Consider the following 24,069-nt stretch of genomic DNA (forward strand, 5'->3'; position numbering starts at 1 on the left):
AAAATATTCAAAATGCTTAACTTGATACAAATTTTTCAATTGATAACTTGCATAATTATTATAATTAATAGTAATTTTTTTATCTAAGAATGTAGTTTATATTTGATACGATTGATACCTGAATGTCCTTATGCTCCGCTAATAGTGCTAATAGGAAACTTAAACCTGTCGCTGTAGTATCATGGCCCTAAAATTATATTACACATATCTCAATATCGAATGATGTGTGAAAAATCAAGAGAAATTACATATGCATACCGCAAACGTAAAAGTATCGACTTCCTCCCTAATATCTGATTCAGTCATAAGGCCTTCGCGAGATGCCGCTATTAGGAGATCCAACATGGCAAGTCGCTTTCTTTGTGCTAAAATAAAATGCAGAAACATATTAGTACTTTATAGCTTAATAATTTTTGGGTTTTTTATCATAACATTATATTAGAAAAAGAAATTGTATTTAAATTTTTACAGAATTAATAATACTGGATTAAAAGAAATAGGTTTTAATCGCATTACGTACTTCCAATTTTTTCGGCGACAAATTCTGCTGATATATCATTACTAAGGTTTTTCAAGTTTCGTCCATTAGTCTGTTCATGGTAAAGTTTTCGTCCAGCAATAATCTACATGAATACAATATTAATGCTCCTTTAGGCAAATAAGAAAGTATTATCATTGTTTTATAAACATTAATAAATTAATCAAATAAATAATAAAACGCTAAATAACCCAAGGTTATATTTAGTTGAGAATGTTTAATAATATACACGTTCATGTGAAAAATATGAGACAGTGTATTAATTTCCCTGAAAATGAGCGAGTTTATATATATATATATATATAGCTATGTAAATTCTTAAATATATTCTCCAGATCTTCAAGTTATACGTTAAACTCGGCTAACTTTGCAGTACTTTTATTACAATAAGCAGCAACCAAAATTAATAATTTATTCTATAATATCTTTTGCGTTCATGAGACATTTTTTTTTCTGAAAATGTAAAATCATTCAAGAATTGTTTCAGTTATATAAAAGTAAACCAGATAATTAATAATTACATATGTTTTATTATTTGACTATGTTCTATAGGTTTAGAAACTTGATTTTTGAATTGAGGAATTTTATTTTCGATAATAATTATAAGATAGTACAATACATTTTGCATGGCTCTAGTAGCCCAAAACAATTAAATTGAAATTCAATTTTTTTAATATAAGAGATGATTGTATAAAGAATGTTTTCACTATAAGAACATTTTTTTCCCAAGAAATTGCACATATGCTCTTTTCTTAATAATATTGGTTCACGAAAAGTATTATTTATGGTCAAGGCACCCTTCCAAGATCTACCTTCGATTATACGTAGCTTTTACTTGATTTATTTATACCTTACATTTTGATCTACTTACTTATGGTGGTCTATAGTTCCAATTATTATTATTAATAAATTATTTCGTGCAAGAGATGTTTACGTACAGACATAGAAAATTTCTTGTCGTTTCTCAGAATAGATGATGCAGATGCATTCGTATTATGTAGCATTTTATTAATAGATACATACTTGTTCAGTAAACGCATGTAATATTTCCAAATTCCTTGTTTGCTGTTTGCCCTTTGATGTCAATGAGAATATCCAATCAGGGAACAGCAATGGCCTTGATAATCTATACCACAGTTACTGAATTACAGGTAGCCACACTATTTTAAGAAAATATTATTTTTTGCGAAAGTTTTCTTTTATTTCTCTATAAACTCTCAGGAAATTAGAAATATTTCAATATTATAAAAAAAGAATTTTAACATTAACAAAATTGTGATAAAGAGGTGTATAAGGCTGTACGTTACACGTATATAATGCTTTTTAACTATATAATCTTTAATAAAAATTGCATTTAGTAAATTGTATGTCATTTTGTACTTGTTTTTTCAGTAGAGATTACAAGGGGCATCATAAAAAATTAAAAGATCGTTAAATAACATTTAAGTAATCAATTTAACTGATCATCAATATAAACGTAATTTAATATAAGATGTAAATTACGAACAACAATTATCACTTATTATTTATAATATATTTTTCAATTTATCGTAAAAATGTGGGACAAAGTGTAAATATATCTTATACCTATAAATTACCTATACGTAATAATTTCGGTTATTCGGAAAATCGCTTCTCGGTACTGTTGTTGGAAACTCCCGTGGTCCCGTAAAGAAGTGCCCATGGCGGTTTCTGCAAATGGATTTATAATAATATATCACGATCGATATATTTATATATACTTCAATAATACATATGGATGTAAAATGACGCATTTATCAATATTGTGTTGTATCGATATTTTGGATAAAATGTTGCATTTGTTTTACATTATTCCTAAAGCTTTATATGTAAACTTAAGAATATGATACAGTACCACATATTGCATTTAAAGTATATTCACTAACAAACGATACGACATCATTTACAACTGTATCTTTTGAATTTTTCAAGAACTTTGTCATATTTTCGCCTTCCTGAATCAAAACGTCGACGAACTGTTGCAATATATCTAAATGAAATGTGGTAGTTAATATCTTTCGCCGTGAATGCCACTTGATGGCTAAAACATAAATAAAACGTGTAATATACAATAATTATGACATAGTTTTTAATTTAATTTTAAATTGATAATTTTACATTGCAAAATTTATTTCTATTATGTGCATTTAAACGTTTTAAAATACATAATTACATATATATACTAATGAACAAAGAAGTATCCTTATTTATTTTATAAAGAAATAATACTACAAATACATTAATTTATAATAAGTGTAATGTTAAAATTATTTCAACGTCCTTATTTTTTTTTTATACAATGAAAGTTTAGCAGTAACAAGTTAACAGTAGATAAAATATATATTCATATTAATATGCTTATACCTTTACTAGTGATAAGACCAGAACCAATCCAAGGTTTAAAAAAATCATACAATATACTCTTTTCGAGGTGTTTCGTGTTGCTTAATATTGTCTGAAATTACGGACAGTAATAAGTTTGAAATAGCATTTAACTTAGACGCAACGCAGATAATCAGTTGCTTTCCAAAGAGTTCAAATATTTACTTATCTTTAATAAATTTGCCAAAATAGACACAAATTTTTACAATATAAATAATTAAATTATCTTATTCAATGTAACTGCATTAATAATAAAAGAAGAATAAAATTTTTCATAGTTCGATATTTACTTGTATATCATCCGGATGACAGATAATTACAGCAGATACAAACAATGCCTGAAATCTAAAAATAGGATAATATTGGTTGAAAATGCCAACTATAGTGTTCCATTGTTTTTCTGAAAAATGTAAATATGTAAGTACTATGTAAATTTACCATATTAAAATAAATATTGTTTCACAGAAGGAATTGCAAATTTAAATAATTCTTAAAATTATTATTGTAACATGCAATAACTTATATGTCTCAGAGAAGAGTATTCGCATATATGCTTGCATTAGCGAACATTAATTTACATGTGAGCATATAAAAAAACGTACCTCGTGAACCCAATAATAGAAATGCGTTTCCCAAAATCGGGTAACCTGGTGGTCCTGGTATAAGACTAATAAGTCGCCTATTTTTTCCGTAATACACATAATAATTGCACACAAATATAGTAAGTATAAATATAGTAAGTATAAATAATAGCAATGTAGCAATAAGCATAGCGTTTGATCAAATAATTATCCAGTTTACATAATTTTGTTTATCTCCTTCCTTCTCTCTTTCTCGCCTCTTTGTTTTTCTAATTTTGAAATTACATAAAACACTAAATGCATACGCATAACATACTTAAAAAATACCTAAAAATTTGATATCGTACAAGTTTTTAATCTATTTTTGTTGATCTGTTTTGTTTTTAATTATTTTAAGCTTATTATACTATATTACTGCAAACTTTTGTTACTGAAGAATGTGGCACTCTTTAAACCAACGCTTGCTGATTGAATACTGTTAAACATGACAGTACATCCGTTTTTAAGTTTTTCTGCTTATTCGTTTAAACCATTCAATGTTAACAACAATAACATTTATTCACTATTATTAAAAATTTTTTATTAATTCTTTTTATTAATTTTTTATTAATTCTGTAATAACTAAAAGGAATAAAAATAGAGCATATACCACACGCCGGATAACAATAGCGAAATTACCATGTTTTTACAAAATAAATCTACATAGACGTTTCGGTCATTAATGTGACCATCTTCAGTATAAAACAATAACCCTTATAATATGTACTACGGAAAACATTTTTCGCAAGTTGTCAAATAATATAATTTCGTTAAAATATAATTATGTCATTAGTTCACATAAATACAATTAAGAAGTTGATTTGAATACTATGATAGATCCAACAATGTTAAACATCTAAATTTTCCTTTTGTCGTCCTTTTATTCGTTATGTTAATGTGATAGAAAAAGGAAATGGATTCGTCAATATTTTGAGAGCACAAGTTTCCAAACTAAAATGGTTTTCAATTAATTTTTAATTACTTTGTAATATGAGAAAAAGTTTAATAATTACCTGTGTCTCAAAAAATTTTGTTTAACAATATCCATGTGAGTGGTCTTAGTTTTAATCGTGGTTGAGGATGTAAGAACGATTTGAACTAATTCGTTGTGAAAGTTTGTTAGATACTGGTAACCTCTTTAATCTTGATATGGAAATATTTTTAGGAGTGGGAATCAACAATAGATTGATCCAGAGGATAACCATTATTTGTCATAATATTAATTAATTCTTGGATATTTTTGATATGGAATTTTAGATGTGAAAGAAGAAGAATGCGATTTAATGATGTTATTACGCTCTTTTTATGGCATAATGGATGATTGGAATGAAAATTGCATCAAATTGAATGCAACCATATAATGAATTGGAATAATGTTCAAATTTTAGATACTGAACCATCAATTCTAAAAAGATTAATTTCAGAAACGATTTACATAAAAAAACAACCAAATAGTTTAAATTTACAGAGCAACACAGAAAAATTCCCAGAGAGATATTTAACGACAATTTTAAATCATCCCCACCAATCTATTGTTGATTCCCACTCCTAAAAATATTTCCATATCAAGATTAAAGAGGTTAAAACAAACTTTCACAACGAATTAGTTCAAATCGTTCTTATATTCTCAACCACGATTAAAACCACTCACATGGATATTGTTAAACAAAATTTTTTGAGACACAGGTAATTATTAAACTTTTTCTCATTACAAAGTAATTAAAAATTAATTGAAAACCATTTTAGTTTGGAAACTTGTGCTCTCAAAATATTGACGAATCCATTTGCTTTTTCTATCACATTAACATAACGAATAAAAGGACGACAAAAGGAAAATTTAAATGTTTAACATTGTTGGATCTAGTATTTGAATCAACTTCTTAATTGTATTTATGCGAACTAATGACATAATTATATTTTAACGAAATTATATTATTTGACAATTTGCGAAAGATGTTTTCCGTAGTACATATTATTAAGGGTTATTGTTTTATACTGAAGATGATCACATTAATGACCAAAACGTCTATGTAGATTTATTTTGTAAAAACATGATAATTTCGCTATTGTTGTCCGGCGTGTGGTATATGCTCTATTTTTATTCCTTTTATTTTTTAACTTGACCACTTGATCTTTAAACTATCTGTAATAACTACTTATAAGCAACATCACATAAGCAAGAACGTTCTTGGCGATTATGAATAATATAATTTTTTATATGATTTGCAAAGCAAATGTTAGAGTAAATAAAAACTTTAATGTGGTTCGTATGATATGCATTATCAGGAGACGCAGTAGTGTCTCCGGCCATGATCAAAAACTGAAGGACACAAGTCTCTTATCTTTAGCCATCAAAGTTCATTTTTGGGAGGTAGATAACTATTAAAATATTCATTACAGTACCTCAAGTGATAGAATAATTAACGATCAAAAATGCAAAATTATGTATACGAATTCATGACATCATACACATAATTTCATGTTCAATCGATAATTTTACATTATTTTGTACTGAGGAGGACCTTAACCATAGGTCGAAGCGTATACATTTTATTTACATATATCTAATAAATTGTAAGAAAAGTGCACTCCAAGAACTTGTATCGACTCAAATTGGTATCTTGTTTTATTTTTGTGATTTATTCAACTGAGCCTTTTGATTATCTTATATTTGGTACACATTGACAGTTGTCGATATCGTTAACTCTTTCAAACATAGTGGTAGGTACGAAAAACATCTCACTGTTTTTATTCAGTGCTTGAATATGCATGAGAGATGTTATTTCTACTACCTCCAAATCAAGAAATTACTATCAAGAAACAAAAAGATTTACATAGTAGAAATCTTCCTCCTTATAAAGTACGTAAAATGTATTTTCATTTTTATTATTATATCATATAATTCTATATTTCAAATAATAAAAATTAATTTGTCATGTTTTATAAAAAAAATAATTTCCGTATAAGACATTTTTTGTTATAAAATCCTGTGTTTTAAAAAGTTAATTTAAATGATAGAGACATATCGTAAAAATACAAGATGAAACGTTCCCGCAGATGTACAGCAGAAGAATGAATTTAGACCCAAATTTAAATGCGCAACATTTCACTTTGCTTATTACACCATGGATAAAGATATATTCCTTAACAAATAATCATTGGTGCATTGAACACGTTTTATTCTGTTAACCACTGTACTTATATGAATAATAATATATAATACATTTGTGAAATGTGTATACAGTAATTATAAAAGTATTTATTAAATTAGCAAAGTACTAGGTATAAATATGTAATTTTAAGTTCTAGATATCTAATTGTATATCTTCACTACATGAGCTACGAGTTATTTCTCAATACGTATAATAATTAATATGTTATATTTATATACATATTTTACTATTTTTCTAACGTTCACCTTTCACTACATTCATTAAACCTTATATATTTTATTCAAAATATTGCATTAATTTTGAAAACGAGGAACAAATTTTATACGAAGTGGATGACTCAAGCGAAGAATTAAACCAAGCTGTAGAGGAAGATTCTTTAAGTAATCAACAGGCTCCAAGTAAAAATTATGTACCAAAGAAGCTATCATTGTTTTCATTTCTAACATAGCAAATCGTTGACCTAGAATTTCATATGTTCTTTAAACTAAATATATAAGAGAAAATAAAAATATACGAAACTACTGCTTACCGATGCAATTACGTGGTCCAGCACTGAATGTTATATATGAGTAAGGATGACGATTTCGGTTCTTCTCAGGCAAAAATCTATTTGGATGAAATACTTCTGGATTTGGCCAGAAATTGGGGTTTCTATTGACTCCATAAATATTAATTTGTAAAATTGTCCCAACAGGAACTAAATATGTTTCTGCAAAGCATAATGTAAAATAATATAAAGAATAATATTTTAATAGTATGTATTATAAATAATAATTTTAAGTTGCATTAAAATTTCAAAATTAAATATTTTTCTAATATAAAACGAAAATAGATGCTTATATTGTTTTATATAGCTTCATATAGGTACGATATTATGTAATAACTATTTAAAATTGCTAAATAATCAAAATGCATACTTTCCGAGATATTAGACCGTTTTCCAGATTTTTGGTATATCTTTAAATGATCATTACTCGGCTTCTAAGGCCCAATGGAGCGAACGGCTTTAAGGTGTTCATTTGATAGGCTCCTCTAACATCGCTGCAAGTTTGATCAAAATCGGTGAAGAGCAGAGCGTAACCTCTCCTCAGTGTTTGAGTCGAATTAGGCATTGTCAATACCACTTGGATTTATTCAAACGAGTCTTAATAATATTATTTTATATTTCTTTATATGTTAAATAAATAGAGATATAAAATGTGATATTTAATTTAAGTTGTTTATTACTTTCTCTTTTCCTGTTTCTCCACTAAAAAAAAAAACTTTTTTACCTAAAAAGTATCTAAATTTTCAGGTACTTTTTATTTATATCTGTACCTATACCTAGGTAATTGTAAAAAAATGTATCTATAACTATATCTAAATACTTTTGCCATACAATACCTATATCTATATCTAGATACCTTTCAAACGGTATCTGTTCCAACACTGCCTATAAGTTACCTATACGTAATAATTTCGGTTATTCGGAAAATCGCTTCTCGGTACTGTTGTTGGAAACTCCCGTTGTTCCGTAAAGAAGTGCCCATGGCGGTTTTTGCAAATGGATTTATAATAATATATCACGATATATTTGTACGTACTTCAATAATACATATGGATGTAAAATGACGCATTTATCAATATTGTGTTATATCGATATTTTGGATAAAATGTTGCATTTGTTTTACATTATTCCTAAAGCTTTATATGTAAACTTAAGAATATGATACAGTACCACATATTGCATTCAGAGTATATTCACTAACAAACGATAAGACATCATTTACAACTGTATCTTTTGAATTTTTCAAAATCTTTGTCATATTTTCGCCTTCCTGTACGAAAACGTCAACAAACTGTTGCAATATATTGAAATGAAATGTTGGAGTTAATGTCTTTCGCTGTGAATACCATTTGACGGCTAAAACATAAAATACACGGAGTGATGGCTAAAACGTAATAAAACGTTCAATATATATATGTATATAATATAATTATATATTATATTATATATAATTATATTATATATATATTAACATACCTTGTATATATAGTAACATACCTTATTTACATATAGTGACGTACCATTTAATTTAACTTTTAAAATTTATTTTTATTATGTGGATTTAAACATTTTAAATTACATAATAAAATGTTTACTAAAGAAATATCCTTATTTATTTTATAAAGAAATAATACTACAGATATTTTAATTTATAATAAATGTAATATTAAAATTATTTCTATATACAGGTTTGTTATATTTTTTACACAATGGAAGTTTGGAAGCAACAAAAATGTTATAAACAGTAGATAAGATATATTTGTATTAATATGGTTACCTTTACTAGTGGCAAGACCAGAACCGATCCAAGGTCGTAAAAAATCATATAGTTTGCTCTTTTCGAGGTGTTTCATATTGCTTAATATTGTCTGAAATTACAAATAATATTAATTATTAAACAGCATTTAACTCAGATGCAATGCAGATAAACAATCGCTTTCCAAAGAGTTTCAAATATTCACTTATCTTTAATAAATTTACCAAAATAAACACAAACTTTTATAATATAAATAATAATAAGATTATCTTATTTAACATAATTTTATTAATAATTGAAGAAAAATAAATTTTTTTTTCATAATTTGGAATTATATTAACCTCTACATCATCTGGATGACTGATCATTATAACAGGATAATAAGATGCCCATAATTTATAAATAGGATGATATCGGTTGGTAAGTTCAATTAAAATATCCCATTGTTCTTCTAAAAAATGTAAGTATTATAAAAATTTACATGATTCTAATAAACATAGACATACAATTGATTTTATTATTACTTTAATGTATTTTACCACCTATCATATAATATTTATATTCGATAATTAAATATTATTGCAAGTTGGAAAAAAATGTAAAGAAGAAATTGCAAATTTTAGTAATTCTTAAAAATTGTTATAATGTTATAACTTGCAATAATTTACATGTCTGAGAGAAGAATGTTTGCACATATTAAATTTGCATATATGCATGCATTGACGAATATTATAATTTACGTGAGTATATAAAAAATTTTAACTTACTTCGTGAACCCAATATTTCAAATGCGTTTCCAACAATCGGATAACCTGGTGGTCCTGGTATAAGATTAATAAGTCGCCCTTTTTTTCCGTAATGCATATAAGAATTAAACACAAATATAATAAATATAATTAATAGCATTACAGCAATAAGCATCGTGTTTGCTCAAATAATTAGCCAATTTATATAATTTTGTTTCGTTCTCTTTTTCTTCTTTCTTTCTCTATTCTTGTCTCGTCTGTTTACTCTTTTAATTTTGAAATCACATGAAACACTAATAGTATACGCATAACATACATGAAAATTTGATACTAGCCTTCAATTGAATTTTGTTAACCCTGATTTTCTTTTCTGATTATTATACATTTAATATATTACTGCAAACTTTTTTATTTCTAAAAAGTGTGCCACAATATTCCAAAGCTTTCTGGTTAAAAGCAGCCATATGACTGTACGTCCGTTTTTACAATTTCCTACTTGTTAGTTCAAACAAATATAATTTTTCACATGATTTGCAAAACTAATATCAGAATAAAAAACATTAATATTTTGAACATAATATGCTTTATAATTACGTAAAAACGTATAACAATTTATCAATCTTCTCACCTTTTTTATTTCTTCTCTCTATTTTGCAAAACCGATTTAAACTTTATGTAATATCATATGTTTTATATATTACAGTCAAATATTTTAATATTATATTATTAATATTAGAAAATAAACTTATACGATAAATTGCATAAGCCGCGAATTCAAAATTACGTATTGGTGCTATATATCATAAATAATTTGCTATTTAAACATCAACTTTATCTACCTCATACTTTTCTTGACGTTGGAAATTAATTGTCAAAATTTTTTAAAATATTATGGCATTAAAGTTTTTAAAATTATATATATATAAGTTTTTATTTATATACTTCATAAAAGTTACTTAATTTGTATTTTAAGCAGTAGTTTTTGAAACATGTATGTGCGTTACATAATGATGATGACTCCTTTTATCTCCTTTATGTGAAGCATAGGACATCTACGAGTCTCCTCCATCTTACTCTATTTTGGACAATCATTTTTATTTCTGCCCAGCTTTTTCCAATAGATTTGATTTCATTATATCTATGCGCGTTACATAATACGTTTAGATAATTATGTGCCGTGAGTGAGATAGATTGACGAGCGTGCACGTCAACAATGATGATGCAGAAAAGATTCGTGTTTTTTAGACGCACGGATTTATTTATAAAATAGTACACTTTATAAAATACTACACGTATGTATGTAAGGAAAATACTTTTTGTTAATGACATCGGGGGATTTAATATGTATGTGTAATTGGATTAATGTATGTAATTTATAAGGGGTTTGTCAAAGATTATGTTGCGGCTGATGATGACTAAGTAAAGTCGAAACGTTCTGCGTAGAATTATTTTGTAAAGATTTAAAAATTACAATTATTTAATACTAATTATTAGCTCGTTTTAAATAAATATTGACCTGGTATGCTAATGTAAGGAAATACTACACGCTTGTATTGAAACATAAGAATTAATAATAGAAAGCAATAGTTGGTCAGATATTGTCTTTATTCATTTGTGCAATGTATAATAGCAAAGTAACATATACTTCTGTCCATATTATTTTCAAGTGTTACATATGATTTCGCAGTCTATTAAATAATGACTATACATTATACTGTGTGTGATATCGTAATATTGATTGTAAATTATTATGTTAACAAATAAGTGTCAAAAATAGAGAAAAAATTTTAAATTATAAAAATGTTATCTTTCTATAATATTTAGTGTTAACTATATTATCTTATTATAACGCTAATAAATATATACTATAATATTTTATATATTAGATCACAATTCACAAATAACCACTGATCGTTCATCCAACGTTTTATTTTGCTGAAAACGCAACCTTAACATATATATAACATAAATCATAATATGTTCAAAATATATAAAGTAATTGTGAAGAGGTAACTATTAAATGAATTAAGTACAAAGATATAACTGACTTATAGTTATAGAAAAACGTAACATCTAATTGTGTATAACTTTATTACAACAATAATTGTTCAAAAAAACAAGATAATAATTATTTACTCTCCAAAATGTGTATGCTTCTCCGACGTTCAGAAAGATCATTATTTGATTCAAATTCTTGCATTAATTTTGCAGATAGGGATAAATCTTATACGAAGTGGATGAGTCAAGCGAAGAATAAAATCAAGCTGTAGAGGGAGATTCTTTAAGTAATCAACAGGCTCCAAGTAAAAATTATGTACCAAAGAAACTATCATTGCTTTCAGTTCTAACATAGCAAATCGTTGACCTAAAATTTATTATATTATAAACTAATCATATAAGACAATATAAAAATATATAAACTATTGCTTACCGATACAATTACGTGGTCCAGCACCGAATGTTATATACGAGTAAGGATGACGATTTCGATCCCTCTCAGGCAAAAATCTGTCAGGATCAAATACTTCTGGATTTGGCCAGAAATTGGGATCTCTATTAACTCCATAAATATGGATTAGTATATTTATCCCAGCAGGAACTACATATGATTCTGCAAAGCATAATGTAAAATATGATAAAGAATAATATTTAAATATATAGTATGTATTATAAATAATAATTATAAGTCGCATTAAAATTAAATATTTATCTAATATAAGACGGTAATGAATGCTTATACTATAGCTTATATAACATAATATATAAAATTATATTATGTTATAGTAACAGTCGTTACGTTATAAGTATGTCAAAACACTCCAGTCAGCATATCTACTTCTAGAGGTTGGAACGGAAATAAGAGCGGAAACATGTTGATGACGTAATGGAAATAAAGATTTGAGCACAAGAATTATAATAGTTATTTAGACTTAAATACAGCACAAGCTTGAGTGTATATGCCGTGCGACTATAACTTATTTCTGAGTAAGTGTTATGACAATTCTTGTGCTCAAACTCTTACTAGGAGCGTTTCGATGCATAGATCAGCCATATCGGTATTATACAGGGTGTCATTAACCGATAAAATTACCTATCTAGAACAGATAGAAACCTATCAATTGCAGCGTTTAAAGAGTTAAATAATCCGCCACTCAAATTACATTTTTAAATACAGTATCGTATAATCTGAGTTCTAATGTAACATTACTACTTGAGATTTTGACTAATACTTTTCAAAATAAGCAAAATCTTGGTAATACGTACGTAGTTTTACGTCTTCTCCGGAAGTACGTATTATAAAAGGTACGCTGGGATACAAACGTAACGCTTCTTTTATACATCTTTCTAAATATGGCAGTTGTTGCAACAATTTCATAGAAATTTTCTCGTCATTCTCTTGCATAGCGGAATCAATTTCATTCCTGACACGTTCCTGCATCATTAACATTAACTTGAAATACGTTTCTTGTTATTTTAATCATTTTATGTATTGGTACAAGTAAATTTCTTGAAATTTCCAAAATATTTATTTAAAAAATATGTACATTAATTGTTTCGATATTACATATACAATATATGTCTCTTGATTAATTTATATGAAATATATGTGCACGTACTTATACAATCTTTGTATATCTGCTATATACTAATAAATAAAAAGCAATCAGTACATTATACATATATGTATAACATACAATTGTGTCTGATAATTATTGACACAACTCTCTTATATGTAAGTAAACCGGACTAAACCGAGTCGAAAAATCCTGTACCATTTTGCAAATTTGACGATAGTTAACAAATTATACATTAAACTGAATCTATGTAACGCCTTATCTATATAGTACGTAGAATGCAAGTTGCATGTCACAATTGAAAAGTATTTCAGATGATGAAGGTCGCAATCTGCAGCACACAAAGCTACGCGAAAGTTAAAGCTCAGTCAATTTTTTGTGTTCTGCGTTCTGCGTGTTATGTAATTCTGACTGTAATAAAGATTGCCGAATAGCATGACCTAACATCAAGTATGTACACTCCTGTACTAAAAAATTACAATACCTTTTTTAATGAGTTTCGGAAATGCAGTTTGCCCATTAAGCGATTGGTTTATACTTATTAATTTAACTATTTACGTTCAACCGCTCTGTTGCACACAGAACACATCAGCGCGATACACATGGGAAAAAAAACGTGATTTAAAATTTAAATTTGAGTACATTAGATTCTTAAAGAGATTAGAATCAAATTGGATATTGCGCCGTTTCTTGCTACGTGAAACGCGTTCATGCGTTCAATATATAACAATCTTACGAACAGAGTTCTAAAGCTCATTGAAAAATTTGTTGCAATCTTTAGCCTATGAGTGTACAAAGCGCAACGAAATAGAACGCTCACACACACACACACACACACACACACACAAGAGAGAGGCACGCGCATACAAACAGAGAAAGAGAGAGATCATATATGTATATGTATTTCTTTATATATATATGTATAGTATATATGTATATATATACATATATACCAGGTGGGACAATAACATTGTCCACCTTGAATATCTCCGCCATTTTTAGAGATATGAAAATATTGTAATTACAAAAGTTGTACGATATCAAGAGGACCATAATATATGCTGGTTATAATTTTTTTAGGTGGAAGCGCTTCGGAGATTTCAAGGTGGACAAAGTTATTGCCCCACCCGGTATATGTGTGAGTATATATATTATATATATACGAGTATATATATATAAACTTAAAAAGATATTTAAAATGTTTAATTAGTTTCAATTTTTGAATTAATATAACTTTCAGAATTATTATAATTAATAGTAATTTCCTTATGTAAGAATGCAGTTTATATTTGACGATTGATACCTGAATATCCTTATGCTCCGCTAATAGTGCTAATAGGAAACTTAGACTTATCCCTGTAGTATCTTGGCCCTAAAACCATATTACACATATCGCAGTATCAAATGATGTGTGAAAAATCAAGAGAAATTACAAATGCATACCGCAAACATAAAAGTATCGACTTCCTCTCTAATATCTGAATCAGTCATAAGACCTTCGCGAGATGCCGCTATTAGGAGATCCAACATGGCAAGTCGCTTTCTTTGTGCTAAAATAAAATACACAAGCATATTAGTACTTTATAGCATAAGAGTCTGTGTTTTTTATCATAACATTATATTAGAAATAGAAACTATATTTAAATTTCAATAGAATTAATAATATTAGATCAAAAAAAATATGTTTTGATTGCATTACGTACTTCCAATTTTATCAGCAACAAATTCTGCTGATACATCATTACTAAGGTTTTTCAAGTATCGTCCATTAGTGCGTTCATGATAACGTTTTCGTCCAGCAATAATCTACATGAACACAATATTAATGCTCCTCTGACTAATAAGGAAGAATTAGCATTCTGTTATAAACATTAATGAATTAATCAAATAAATGAAACGCTAAATAACTCGAAGCTAGATTTAGTTGAGAATGCCTTATGTACACGTTCATGAAAAATATGAAACAGTGTATTAATTTCCTTAATAATGAGTGAGTATAGCAATGTAAATTTTTAAATAAATTCTTCAGTTCTTCGAATTACACGTTGAACGTAGGTAACTTTGCAGTACTTTTACAATAAACAGCAACCAAATTAACATTTAATTCTATAATACCTTTTGCGTTCATAAGAAATTTCTTTTCTCTGAAAAGATGAAATCATGCAAGAATTTTTTCAGTTTAAAAGTAAACCATGTAATTAATAATTACGTATGTTTTATTATGTGACTATGTTCTGAAGATTTAATTAAATTTGATTTTTGAATTGCGAACAACACTACAAATGATCTAATAAAAATGTCAAAATGTTTTATTCTCAATAATAATTATAAGATAGCAAAATAAATTTAGCGTGGCTCTACTAGACCAAAATAATTTAGTTAAATTTTGATTTTTTTATTATTGTAAGAGAGGATTGAATAAAGAACGTTTTTTCTGTAAGGAAATTTTCTCTCTCAAGAAATTGCTCTTATGCTCTTTTCTTAATAATATTGTTTCACGAAAAGTACTGTTTATGGTCCAGGCACTCTTCCAAGATCTAGCTTCGATTATACTCACTTCATTTACTGGTTTACTCTTACCATCTTTAAATGATTTACTTGTACCTTACACTTTGATCTACTTACATACTTATGGTGATCTATAGTTTCACTTATATATTATTATTAATAAATTATTTTGCGCAAAAGATGTTTATATATAGTTATAGAAAACTTCTCGTAGTTTCTTAGAATAGATGATACAGATGCACTCGTATTATGCAGTATTTTTTAAATAGAAACATACTTGTTCAGTAAACCCATGTAATATCTCCAAATTCCTTTTTTGCTGTTTGCCTTTTGATGTCAATGAAAATATCCAATCAGAGTACAGCCATGGCCTTGATATTCTAAACCATAGTTACTGAATTACAGGTAGGCACACTATTTTAAGAAATTATTTTTTGCGAAAGTTTTCTTTTATTTCTCTATAAACTCTCAGGAAATTAGAAATGTTTCAATATTATAAAAAAGAATTTTAACATTATCAAAATTGTGATAAAGAGGTTTATAAGGCTGTATATGTTATACGTATATATTACTTTTTAACTATATAATCTTAAATAAAAATTGCATTTAGTAAATTGTATGTTATTTTGTACTTGATTTTTCAGTAGAGGTTACAAGGGGCATAAAAAAAAATTAAATTCTTCTATCAACATAGAAAAGGCCTTCTATGTGAGTTTGTTATGTTTAGTTGTTTTTCTTTGAAGTATGTTGGTAACATTTCTGCACTGACAATGAGTGAGTATAGCATTTACTGTAGTCAATGTTAAATTAGCAAATTTGAATTATAATGATGCCAAAAAACGCGATCAATTGCGGATTACGTGCCGTGATTTAGGTTTTGATCATATAAAACGGAAAAGCAACAAATATTTATCATCTACAAATTTCTAGAGAAAAAAATATTCATGTGCAAATAGTTTGATGATAGCAGTCATTTATTAACGCTGTCGCACGAAAGTGTATGCTTCGAAGCCATAAATCGTGTACATTAATGTTTTAGGTTATCGATACTCTTTAGATTTTGTAAGAATAATTTTTATCCGTTTTCTGTGCTAGAAAACATTTGAGTAACAAAAATTTTTACAGCAATGATAAAATCAAGGCTAAATTGTCTGGAAAAGTCTAAAATTCCACCCATCCAAGGACTCATTTTTTTATACCACTAAAATAGAAAAACTAGTGTCACGTTCAATTATAATACTTAAAACTTATTGATACCTACGTTAAAAAGAAAAAAAGGTTTTATAATCGTTTTTTATTTTTCATTTTCTCCTACAATAGGAAACCTTATTTTCGAAATGCCCTTCTTAATATTTGAAGATCGTTAAATAACCTTTAAGTAAACAATTTAACTGATCATCAATATAAATAAAATTTAATATGATTAAGGGGGAAAGCCACTGAGAAATTTTCAAAAAAAAAAATCGAAAAAATTTTTTTTATTTTAAATGATACTTTAAAGTCTTTAGAATAAGATTCAATTGGTCTTATACGTGAAAACATTTTTTTTAATGGTTTTATAGCTGATTTTTTGAAGCAAGGCGTAACGCCATCTAAGCGCTCAATCGTTGCTTAGGTGGCTTTACGCAGAACAATAATGAAAGTTTTAATTCAACAAAACATCGATATGGAAGAACAGTTCGTATGGTACAGGCATCGCAGAGTAAAAGTAGATAAAAAATTTCTATAGTTAAATATGAAATAATGTTGTTCAAAACTTTAAACGCGTTTTTCTCGAAACCATGTTTTTCTAATTGGCTTGCAGCATAACTTTGACAAATTTTATCCGATCAACTTGAAATTTTTACAATAGCTGCTAAACTAAATTCTCTAGAGAAGTACACGCGATTTTTTCGATCGGTTAAAAACTTTTTTTGTTACTAATATTTTTTTATTGAATTTTTTGAGTAAAAATGAAATTTTGTATTTACATGTTCACCATTTCTACAAAAATCAATATTTTAAAATATACGTGTGTACTTCTCTAGCAAATTTAATGTAGATTATGAAAAAATTTTGCTTTTTGTCCTTAGTGAAAGTATACGGCACATCTGCTGCAAGCCCCGGAGGCCTATGAGAAAAACGCAGTCTCATTTGTAGAGCTCCAGCGCCACCATCTTGACGCAAAAAAATAAAATAAAAATAAAATAAAATACTTTTAAATATGTACAATAAAGGCCTTCAAACCGATTTTCTATTTACTTTATTATTTAACTATAAAAAAATCCCAAAGTTACCCTATGTTTTCGACCGTTCACAATGGCTTTCCCCCTTAATATAAGGTGTAATTACAAATAACAATTATCTTTTGTTATTATTATTTACTATAATATGATCATAAAATATTTATAAATTTATCGTAAAGATGTGAGACAGATAAGAGAATCAAGATATATATTATATCAATATAAATTACCTATATGTAATAATTTCGGTCATTCGGAAAGTCGCTTCTCGGTACTGTTGCTGGAAATCACCGTGATCTCGTAGAGAAGTGCCCATGGCGGTTTCTGCAAATAGATTTATTATAATGTATCACAATATGTTTATGTATTTTTCAATAATATATATGGATGTAAAATGACACATTTATCAATATAGCGTTGTATCGATATTTTAGATAAAAAATTGCATTTGTTTTATATTATTCCTGAATCATATATGCATGGTCGAAGTGCATATATGTACCATATACTTAAAAATATGATACAGTACCACATATTGCATTCAGGGTATATTCACTAACAAACGATATGACATCATTTACAACTGTATCTTTTGAATTTTTCAAAAACTTTGTCATATTTTCGCCTTCCTGTACGAAAACGTCAACGAACTGTTGCAATATATTGAAATGAAATGTTGGAGTTAATGTCTTTCGCTGTGAATACCATTTGACGGCTAAAACATAAAATACACGGAGTAATATATAATTACGACATACTTTTTAATTTAATTTTAAATTGATTAATTTTACATTGCAAAATTTATTTTTATTATGTCCATTCAATCATTTTCAATTATATAATAAAATATATACAAATGAACAAAGAAATATCCTTATTCATTTTATAAAGGAATAATACTACAAATATTTTTATGTATAATAAATGTAATGTTAAAATTATTTCTATGGGTTTATTTTATTTTTTACACAATGAAAATTTGGAAGCAACAAAAAAGTTAACAGTAGATAAAACATATTTATATCAATATGGTTACCTTTACTAGTGGCAAGACCAGAACCCATCCAAGGGTGAAAAAAATCATATATCAGTTTAGCCTTTTCGAGGTGCTTTGTATTACTTAATATTGTCTGAAATTACAAATAGTATTAAGTGTTTAACTCAGACGCAGATAAACTGTTGCTTCCGAAAGAGTTTCTAATATTTACTTATTTTTAATAAATTTGTCAAAATAGACACAAATTTTTATAATATAAATAATAATAAAATTATCTTTTTCAATATAACTATTATATATTATAATAACAGAAAAATAAATGTTTTTATAATTCGTTACTTGTATATCATCCGGATGACGGATCATTACATTAGCTAAAAAAAATGCCCAAGCTTTAGAAATAGGATAATATTGGTTGGAAACGCTGACTACAGTGTTCCATTGTTTTTCTGAAAAATATAAATATGTATGTACTGTGTAAATTTGCCAGATTCTAATAAACATTGGTCGACATATAATTGGCTTTGTTATTATGTCAAATGTATTTTACCACTTATTACATAACTTTAATTGAGAAATAAATATTATTGCAAGTTGAAAAAGAAAAAAAATGTAAAGAAAGAATTGCAAATTTAAATAATTCTTAAAAATTAATATTATAATATGGAATAATTTATATGTCTCAGAGAAAAATGTTCACATATATGCTTGCATTAGCGAACATTAATTTACGTGAACATACAAAAAACTTTAACTTACCTCGTGAAACCAATAATTGAAATGTGTTTCCAAAAATCGGATAACCTGGTGGTCCTGGTATAAGATTAATAAGTCGCCCATTTTTTCCGTAATGCACATAATAATTGCACACAAATATAGTAAATAAAAATAATAGCAGTATAGCAATAAGCATAGCGTTTGATCAAATAATCAGCTAGTTTATATAATTTTATTTGTCTCTTTTTTCTTCTCTCTTTCTCGCCTCTTTATTTTTCTAATTTTGAAATCACATGAAACACTAAATGCATATGCATAACATACTTAAAAAAATACCTAAAAATTTGTTATCGTACAAGTTTTTAATTGATTTTTGTTAGCCCGTTTTTTTTAAATTATTTTAAGCTTATTATATTACTGCAAACGTTTGTTACTGAAGACAGAGCCACGATAAACCAATGTTTGCTGATTAAATACAAATTTTTTTATTAAATCTTTGTAGTAACTACTTATATAAGCAACATCACGGAACGTTCTTGACGATTATGAATAATATAATTTTTCACATGATTTGTAAAGCAAATGTTAGAGAAAATAAAAACTTTAATATGGTTCGTATAATATGCATTATATATAATATATAAATATATATAATTTGAAAATCTTCTCAACCTTTAAAAATGTTCTCTCTCCGTTTTGTAAAACCGGTTCAAACTTTATATATCATACATTTTATATAATAATTGTTATAATATTATATTAATAATATTAGAATTTACTTACAATAAATTACATCAGTAACGTATTCAAAATTACGTATTCAAAACATGCTATGTATCATAAATAACTTTCTACTTAAATATCAATTTTATCTACCTCATATATGTCCTTTTTACGATGGAATAATTTTAATTGCCAACACTATAGCCAAAATTTGTACAAGTATTATATTATAGCATGAAAATTCTTGAAAAATTAAATAAAAGAGTTTTTATATTTCTTTTTGTAGAAGTTATTTAATTTTTATTTTTAGCATTAGTTTTCGACATGTGTGTATGCATAACATATTATGTTTAGATGATGATCTGTTGCGCGTGCGATAGATTAATGAGAGTGCACGTGAACAATGATGATGCAAAAAAGATCTATATACGTATTATCCTGCAGGGATGGAAGTTACTTTGTAAAAGTAATTAATTACAATCGAGTCTTGAAAACAAGATGTTAATGTTTATTATATTGTGTGAATTTATATACTGCGTATGTAGTGCTCCCCGCGATGCTGATAGATTTTCAGTATTGACGCATACATATTCACTACCGCAGTAATATACTTATTGTTAGTTAAATGGAGAATCAATCTAAGCAATTTTTGATGCCGAGGGGGACTACATACGCAGTATATAAATTCACACACTATAATAAACATTAACATCTTGTTTTTAAGACTCGATTAGGCTGTACACTTGCTACAGATTTTTAAATCATACGAGTTAATTATTATTATCTTTCATTATAATTAATTACAGTTACAGTTTTTCTTTTTCAAAAAGTAATTAATTGCTGTTACAAGTCATTGACTCGGAAAAGCAATTCGTTATAGTTACTGATTACAGTTATAGTTACTGATTACAGTTATAGTTACTGAATTACAGTTATAGTTACTGAAAAATAACTTTATGTTATTAGGTACTAAACTTAATTTCTGCGGTTCACATTTACATGACACTAGTTGTAGGTGTAATTTACTTTGACATTTAAAACTGGCTGCATTTCAGAGATTAGATATTTGTCAAAATTCAGTGCGGAAAGATTCATTTAAGCGAACAGTGCTAATTTTTTTTTTTATTAAACATATAACGTGATATGTTGTATTTTGACATGTGTTGTTTTATTACTTTGATTTGAAAAAAACTGCAGCTGCAACTCATAAATTGCTTATGGTAATTATGCTTCATCGGAATGAACTTGCCAAGAATGGTTTCAGTGATTTAAAAGTGGTGGTTATGATGTGAATGATAAACAACGTTCAGGTCACAACAGAAAAAGTTTGAAAATGCCGATTTGCAAACATTATTGAACAAAAACTCAGCTCAAACGCAACATTGAACGTTACTCCGGTAGTTGTTTTCAAACGTACATGCGCAATGATTCAAAAAGAAGGAAAATGGGTACCACACGACTTAACCGAAGATGCCATTGCAAATCGCTTAAACATCTCTATTTATCTGCTCGCTAGATATAAAGAAAGAGTTTTTTGTGGCGCATTGTGACTGGCGATGAAAAGTGAATATATTTTGACAATCTTAAACGCAAAAGGTCATGGGTGGACCCCGGCCAACCATTAACATATACACCAAATAAGCGATATATCCATGACCACAAAGCAATGCTCTGCATTTGATAGGAAATGCAAGGCGTCGTTTACTACGATACTCAAACCGAACGAAAGTATCACGAGGGATCAATATCAATTACAATTGAACCGTATAAATGAAGCATTGTTGAAAAAAAGGCCAGCAATCGACGCAAAGTTATTCTTTTGCACGATAACGTTCGACCACACGTTGCAAAAGCCGTCAAGGAAACACTGATGCAGCTCAAATAGGAAGTTCTCCCGCATCCAGCATATTCACTAGACTTAGCTCCTTCAGACTATTACTTGTTCCGAACAATGCAGTACGGCTTGGTGGGTACACACTTCAGAAATTACGAGGATATGCGAAAATGGATCGATGAATGGATTGCTTCAAAAGACCAATCGTTCTATCGGTGCGGAATCCATTTATTACCCGAAGGATGGGAAAAATGTATAGCTAGCGAGGGCATAACATACATATACTATGTCTTTTTTGTAAAAAAAATTCTTTTTATATTCGGCTAAAAGTTGCAAATAAATTCCAGCACTAATCCAAAATGGGTCACGTGATTCAGAAAATAACGGCTCAGTGATCAGATGCATTTAGTAGTACAACCGCATTTAGTACAACAAGTGTTTACTGAACGCTCTTGCATTTGATTGGCGGATTCCATTAGATCCAAAAATATAGATCAAACAGGTACAAGAATTTGTTAAACGCTTTAATTAAATTTCTTTCTTTTGATTAATCAAATGTTTCGTAGCATTCGTAGCGCCAAGTGGACACTACCGCACATTAAATTGACAAATAAGTTAAAATATATAAAACTATGAAAGTAACTATTAAATAAGTTACTAGTTACTTAAAAGATGTAACTAAATTAGGCTATTGAGAGTAAACTCGCTGTTATTAATGCGAAATTATAAAAAAAGTACATATTTGTTAACAATCAAAAAATATAATATATAAAATTACTAAAATTCGCATTAATAACAGCGAGTTTACATTAGTCTATTTATTCTTTGTATTTGAAATTTTCGAGAGTCGATTTTTATATTTAAGTTTTGTAACTAAATTAAGTTAAAATTACAGATGGAAAGAAAGTAACGAAGTTAAATTACAATTACTGAAAAAAAGAAACTCTAACTGTAACTTCGTTACAAGTAACAAATTACTTCCCATCTTTGGTATTATCTACACGCATAGACTTGTTTATAAAACAGACTGCACGCTTCTATTAAAACATAAAAACAACATTAATAACAGAAGAATAGTTGGTCAGATATTGTCTGACTAACTGCATTTTGACTTTTCCTTTAGCTGTCACAGCAACTGTACAGCTACTAGTACAATCAAAATAATAGCTGTAGCTATATTTTGACTTTTCTATTAGCTATCATGATGATTACAGAGCTATTAATACAATTAAAATAGCTTTGGCTGCCAAATAGCTATAATTAAGACTGGCAGAACGTTATACTAGTTACATTTTTGCTGTCGCAGCAAACATAGTCAGACCGTGTTTTACTTGAGTTATAAGTTACTTGAGTTACAATTTTATTTAAAAAATATATATATTTAATATTATGATTGAATTAATAATTTATAAAAAAATTAGTATATTTGTAAGATAATCAGACCAATATTAAGATACGTGTACAAATGGATTATATGTGAAATCTTAATATAAACATTTATAGATTATAATGTTACCAGAGCTAACATGTCTTTATCTGATACAATCACAAAAAGTATTCACTGATCGTTTTGAAGAGCATTTTATTTTACTGTGAACAATTACAACAAAACACAACCTATGTAGTTATTTGTAACAATATGTAATAAGGTTAAAATATATAAAGTAATTATAAAATTAACTGTTAAATTAGTTGGTAGTTACCATA

General features: G+C 27.6%; 3 protein-coding genes across 4 annotated transcripts in view; all 3 read right to left on the minus strand.

Annotated features, from left to right (window-relative positions):
• Window positions 1-3,763, minus strand: part of LOC108772664 (uncharacterized) — a 28,405-nt gene extending 24,642 nt beyond the window's left edge. Inside the window, exons 1-9 of the mRNA XM_018538236.1 lie at window positions 3,544-3,763; window positions 3,232-3,341; window positions 2,924-3,014; window positions 2,415-2,600; window positions 2,137-2,230; window positions 1,562-1,664; window positions 521-623; window positions 259-365; window positions 119-187 (exon numbers count right to left, since the gene is read on the minus strand). Coding sequence (XP_018393738.1) covers window positions 119-187; window positions 259-365; window positions 521-623; window positions 1,562-1,664; window positions 2,137-2,230; window positions 2,415-2,600; window positions 2,924-3,014; window positions 3,232-3,341; window positions 3,544-3,712 — 1,032 coding nt within the window. The 5' untranslated portion in view covers window positions 3,713-3,763. The remainder of the gene's footprint in view (window positions 1-118; window positions 188-258; window positions 366-520; window positions 624-1,561; window positions 1,665-2,136; window positions 2,231-2,414; window positions 2,601-2,923; window positions 3,015-3,231; window positions 3,342-3,543) is intronic.
• Window positions 3,764-6,968: 3,205 nt separating this feature from the next.
• Window positions 6,969-9,958, minus strand: LOC108772665 (cytochrome P450 4C1-like). The gene is made up of 9 exons (XM_018538238.1): window positions 9,805-9,958; window positions 9,379-9,488; window positions 9,059-9,149; window positions 8,452-8,637; window positions 8,178-8,271; window positions 7,723-7,775; window positions 7,264-7,443; window positions 7,042-7,194; window positions 6,969-6,985 (listed from the first exon to the last, which is right to left on the minus strand). The coding sequence occupies exons 1-9, from the start codon at window positions 9,956-9,958 to the stop codon at window positions 6,969-6,971; spliced, it is 1,038 nt and encodes a 345-aa protein (XP_018393740.1).
• A 2,245-nt stretch (window positions 9,959-12,203) lies between these two features.
• LOC108772876 (cytochrome P450 4C1-like) lies at window positions 12,204-20,224 on the minus strand. Of its 2 annotated transcripts, XM_018538520.1 has the most exons (11): window positions 19,848-20,224; window positions 19,428-19,537; window positions 19,128-19,221; window positions 18,621-18,806; window positions 18,322-18,415; window positions 16,144-16,246; window positions 15,062-15,164; window positions 14,802-14,908; window positions 14,662-14,730; window positions 13,048-13,216; window positions 12,204-12,394 (listed from the first exon to the last, which is right to left on the minus strand). In XM_018538520.1, the coding sequence occupies exons 1-11, from the start codon at window positions 19,999-20,001 to the stop codon at window positions 12,204-12,206; spliced, it is 1,380 nt and encodes a 459-aa protein (XP_018394022.1). In that variant the 5' UTR covers window positions 20,002-20,224. The 2 variants fall into 2 exon arrangements, with proteins under 2 accessions (XP_018394022.1, XP_018394023.1); XM_018538521.1 differs by lacking the exon at window positions 13,048-13,216 and having other exon boundaries at window positions 12,311-12,394.
• Between the last annotated feature and the right edge of the window lie 3,845 nt (window positions 20,225-24,069).

This window comes from Cyphomyrmex costatus, unplaced genomic scaffold (genome assembly GCF_001594065.2).
Source record: "Cyphomyrmex costatus isolate MS0001 unplaced genomic scaffold, Ccosl1.0 scaffold193, whole genome shotgun sequence".
Classification (NCBI taxonomy): Eukaryota; Metazoa; Arthropoda; class Insecta; order Hymenoptera; family Formicidae; genus Cyphomyrmex; species Cyphomyrmex costatus.

Bases quoted from the DNA above. Each gene is read 5' to 3' on its own strand.
- LOC108772665 (XM_018538238.1), bottom strand. From the start codon at position 9,958: ATGCTTATTGCTGTAATGCTATTAATTATATTTATTATATTTGTGTTT. The intron at 9,489-9,804 runs GTAAGTTAAAAT...TACATTTTTTAG, and splicing joins TGAAATATTGGGTTCACGAA to AAGAACAATGGGATATTTTA. The intron at 8,638-9,058 runs GTAACCATATTA...TTTATGTTTTAG, and splicing joins TGGTCTTGCCACTAGTAAAG to CCGTCAAATGGTATTCACAG.
- LOC108772876 (XM_018538520.1), bottom strand. From the start codon at position 20,001: ATGCTTATTGCTATACTGCTATTATTTTTATTTACTATATTTGTGTGC. The intron at 14,909-15,061 runs GTACGTAATGCA...ATTTTATTTTAG, and splicing joins TGTTGCTGATAAAATTGGAA to CACAAAGAAAGCGACTTGCC. The intron at 13,217-14,661 runs GTATCAATCGTC...TTAATGATGCAG, and splicing joins CGGAGCATAAGGATATTCAG to GAACGTGTCAGGAATGAAAT.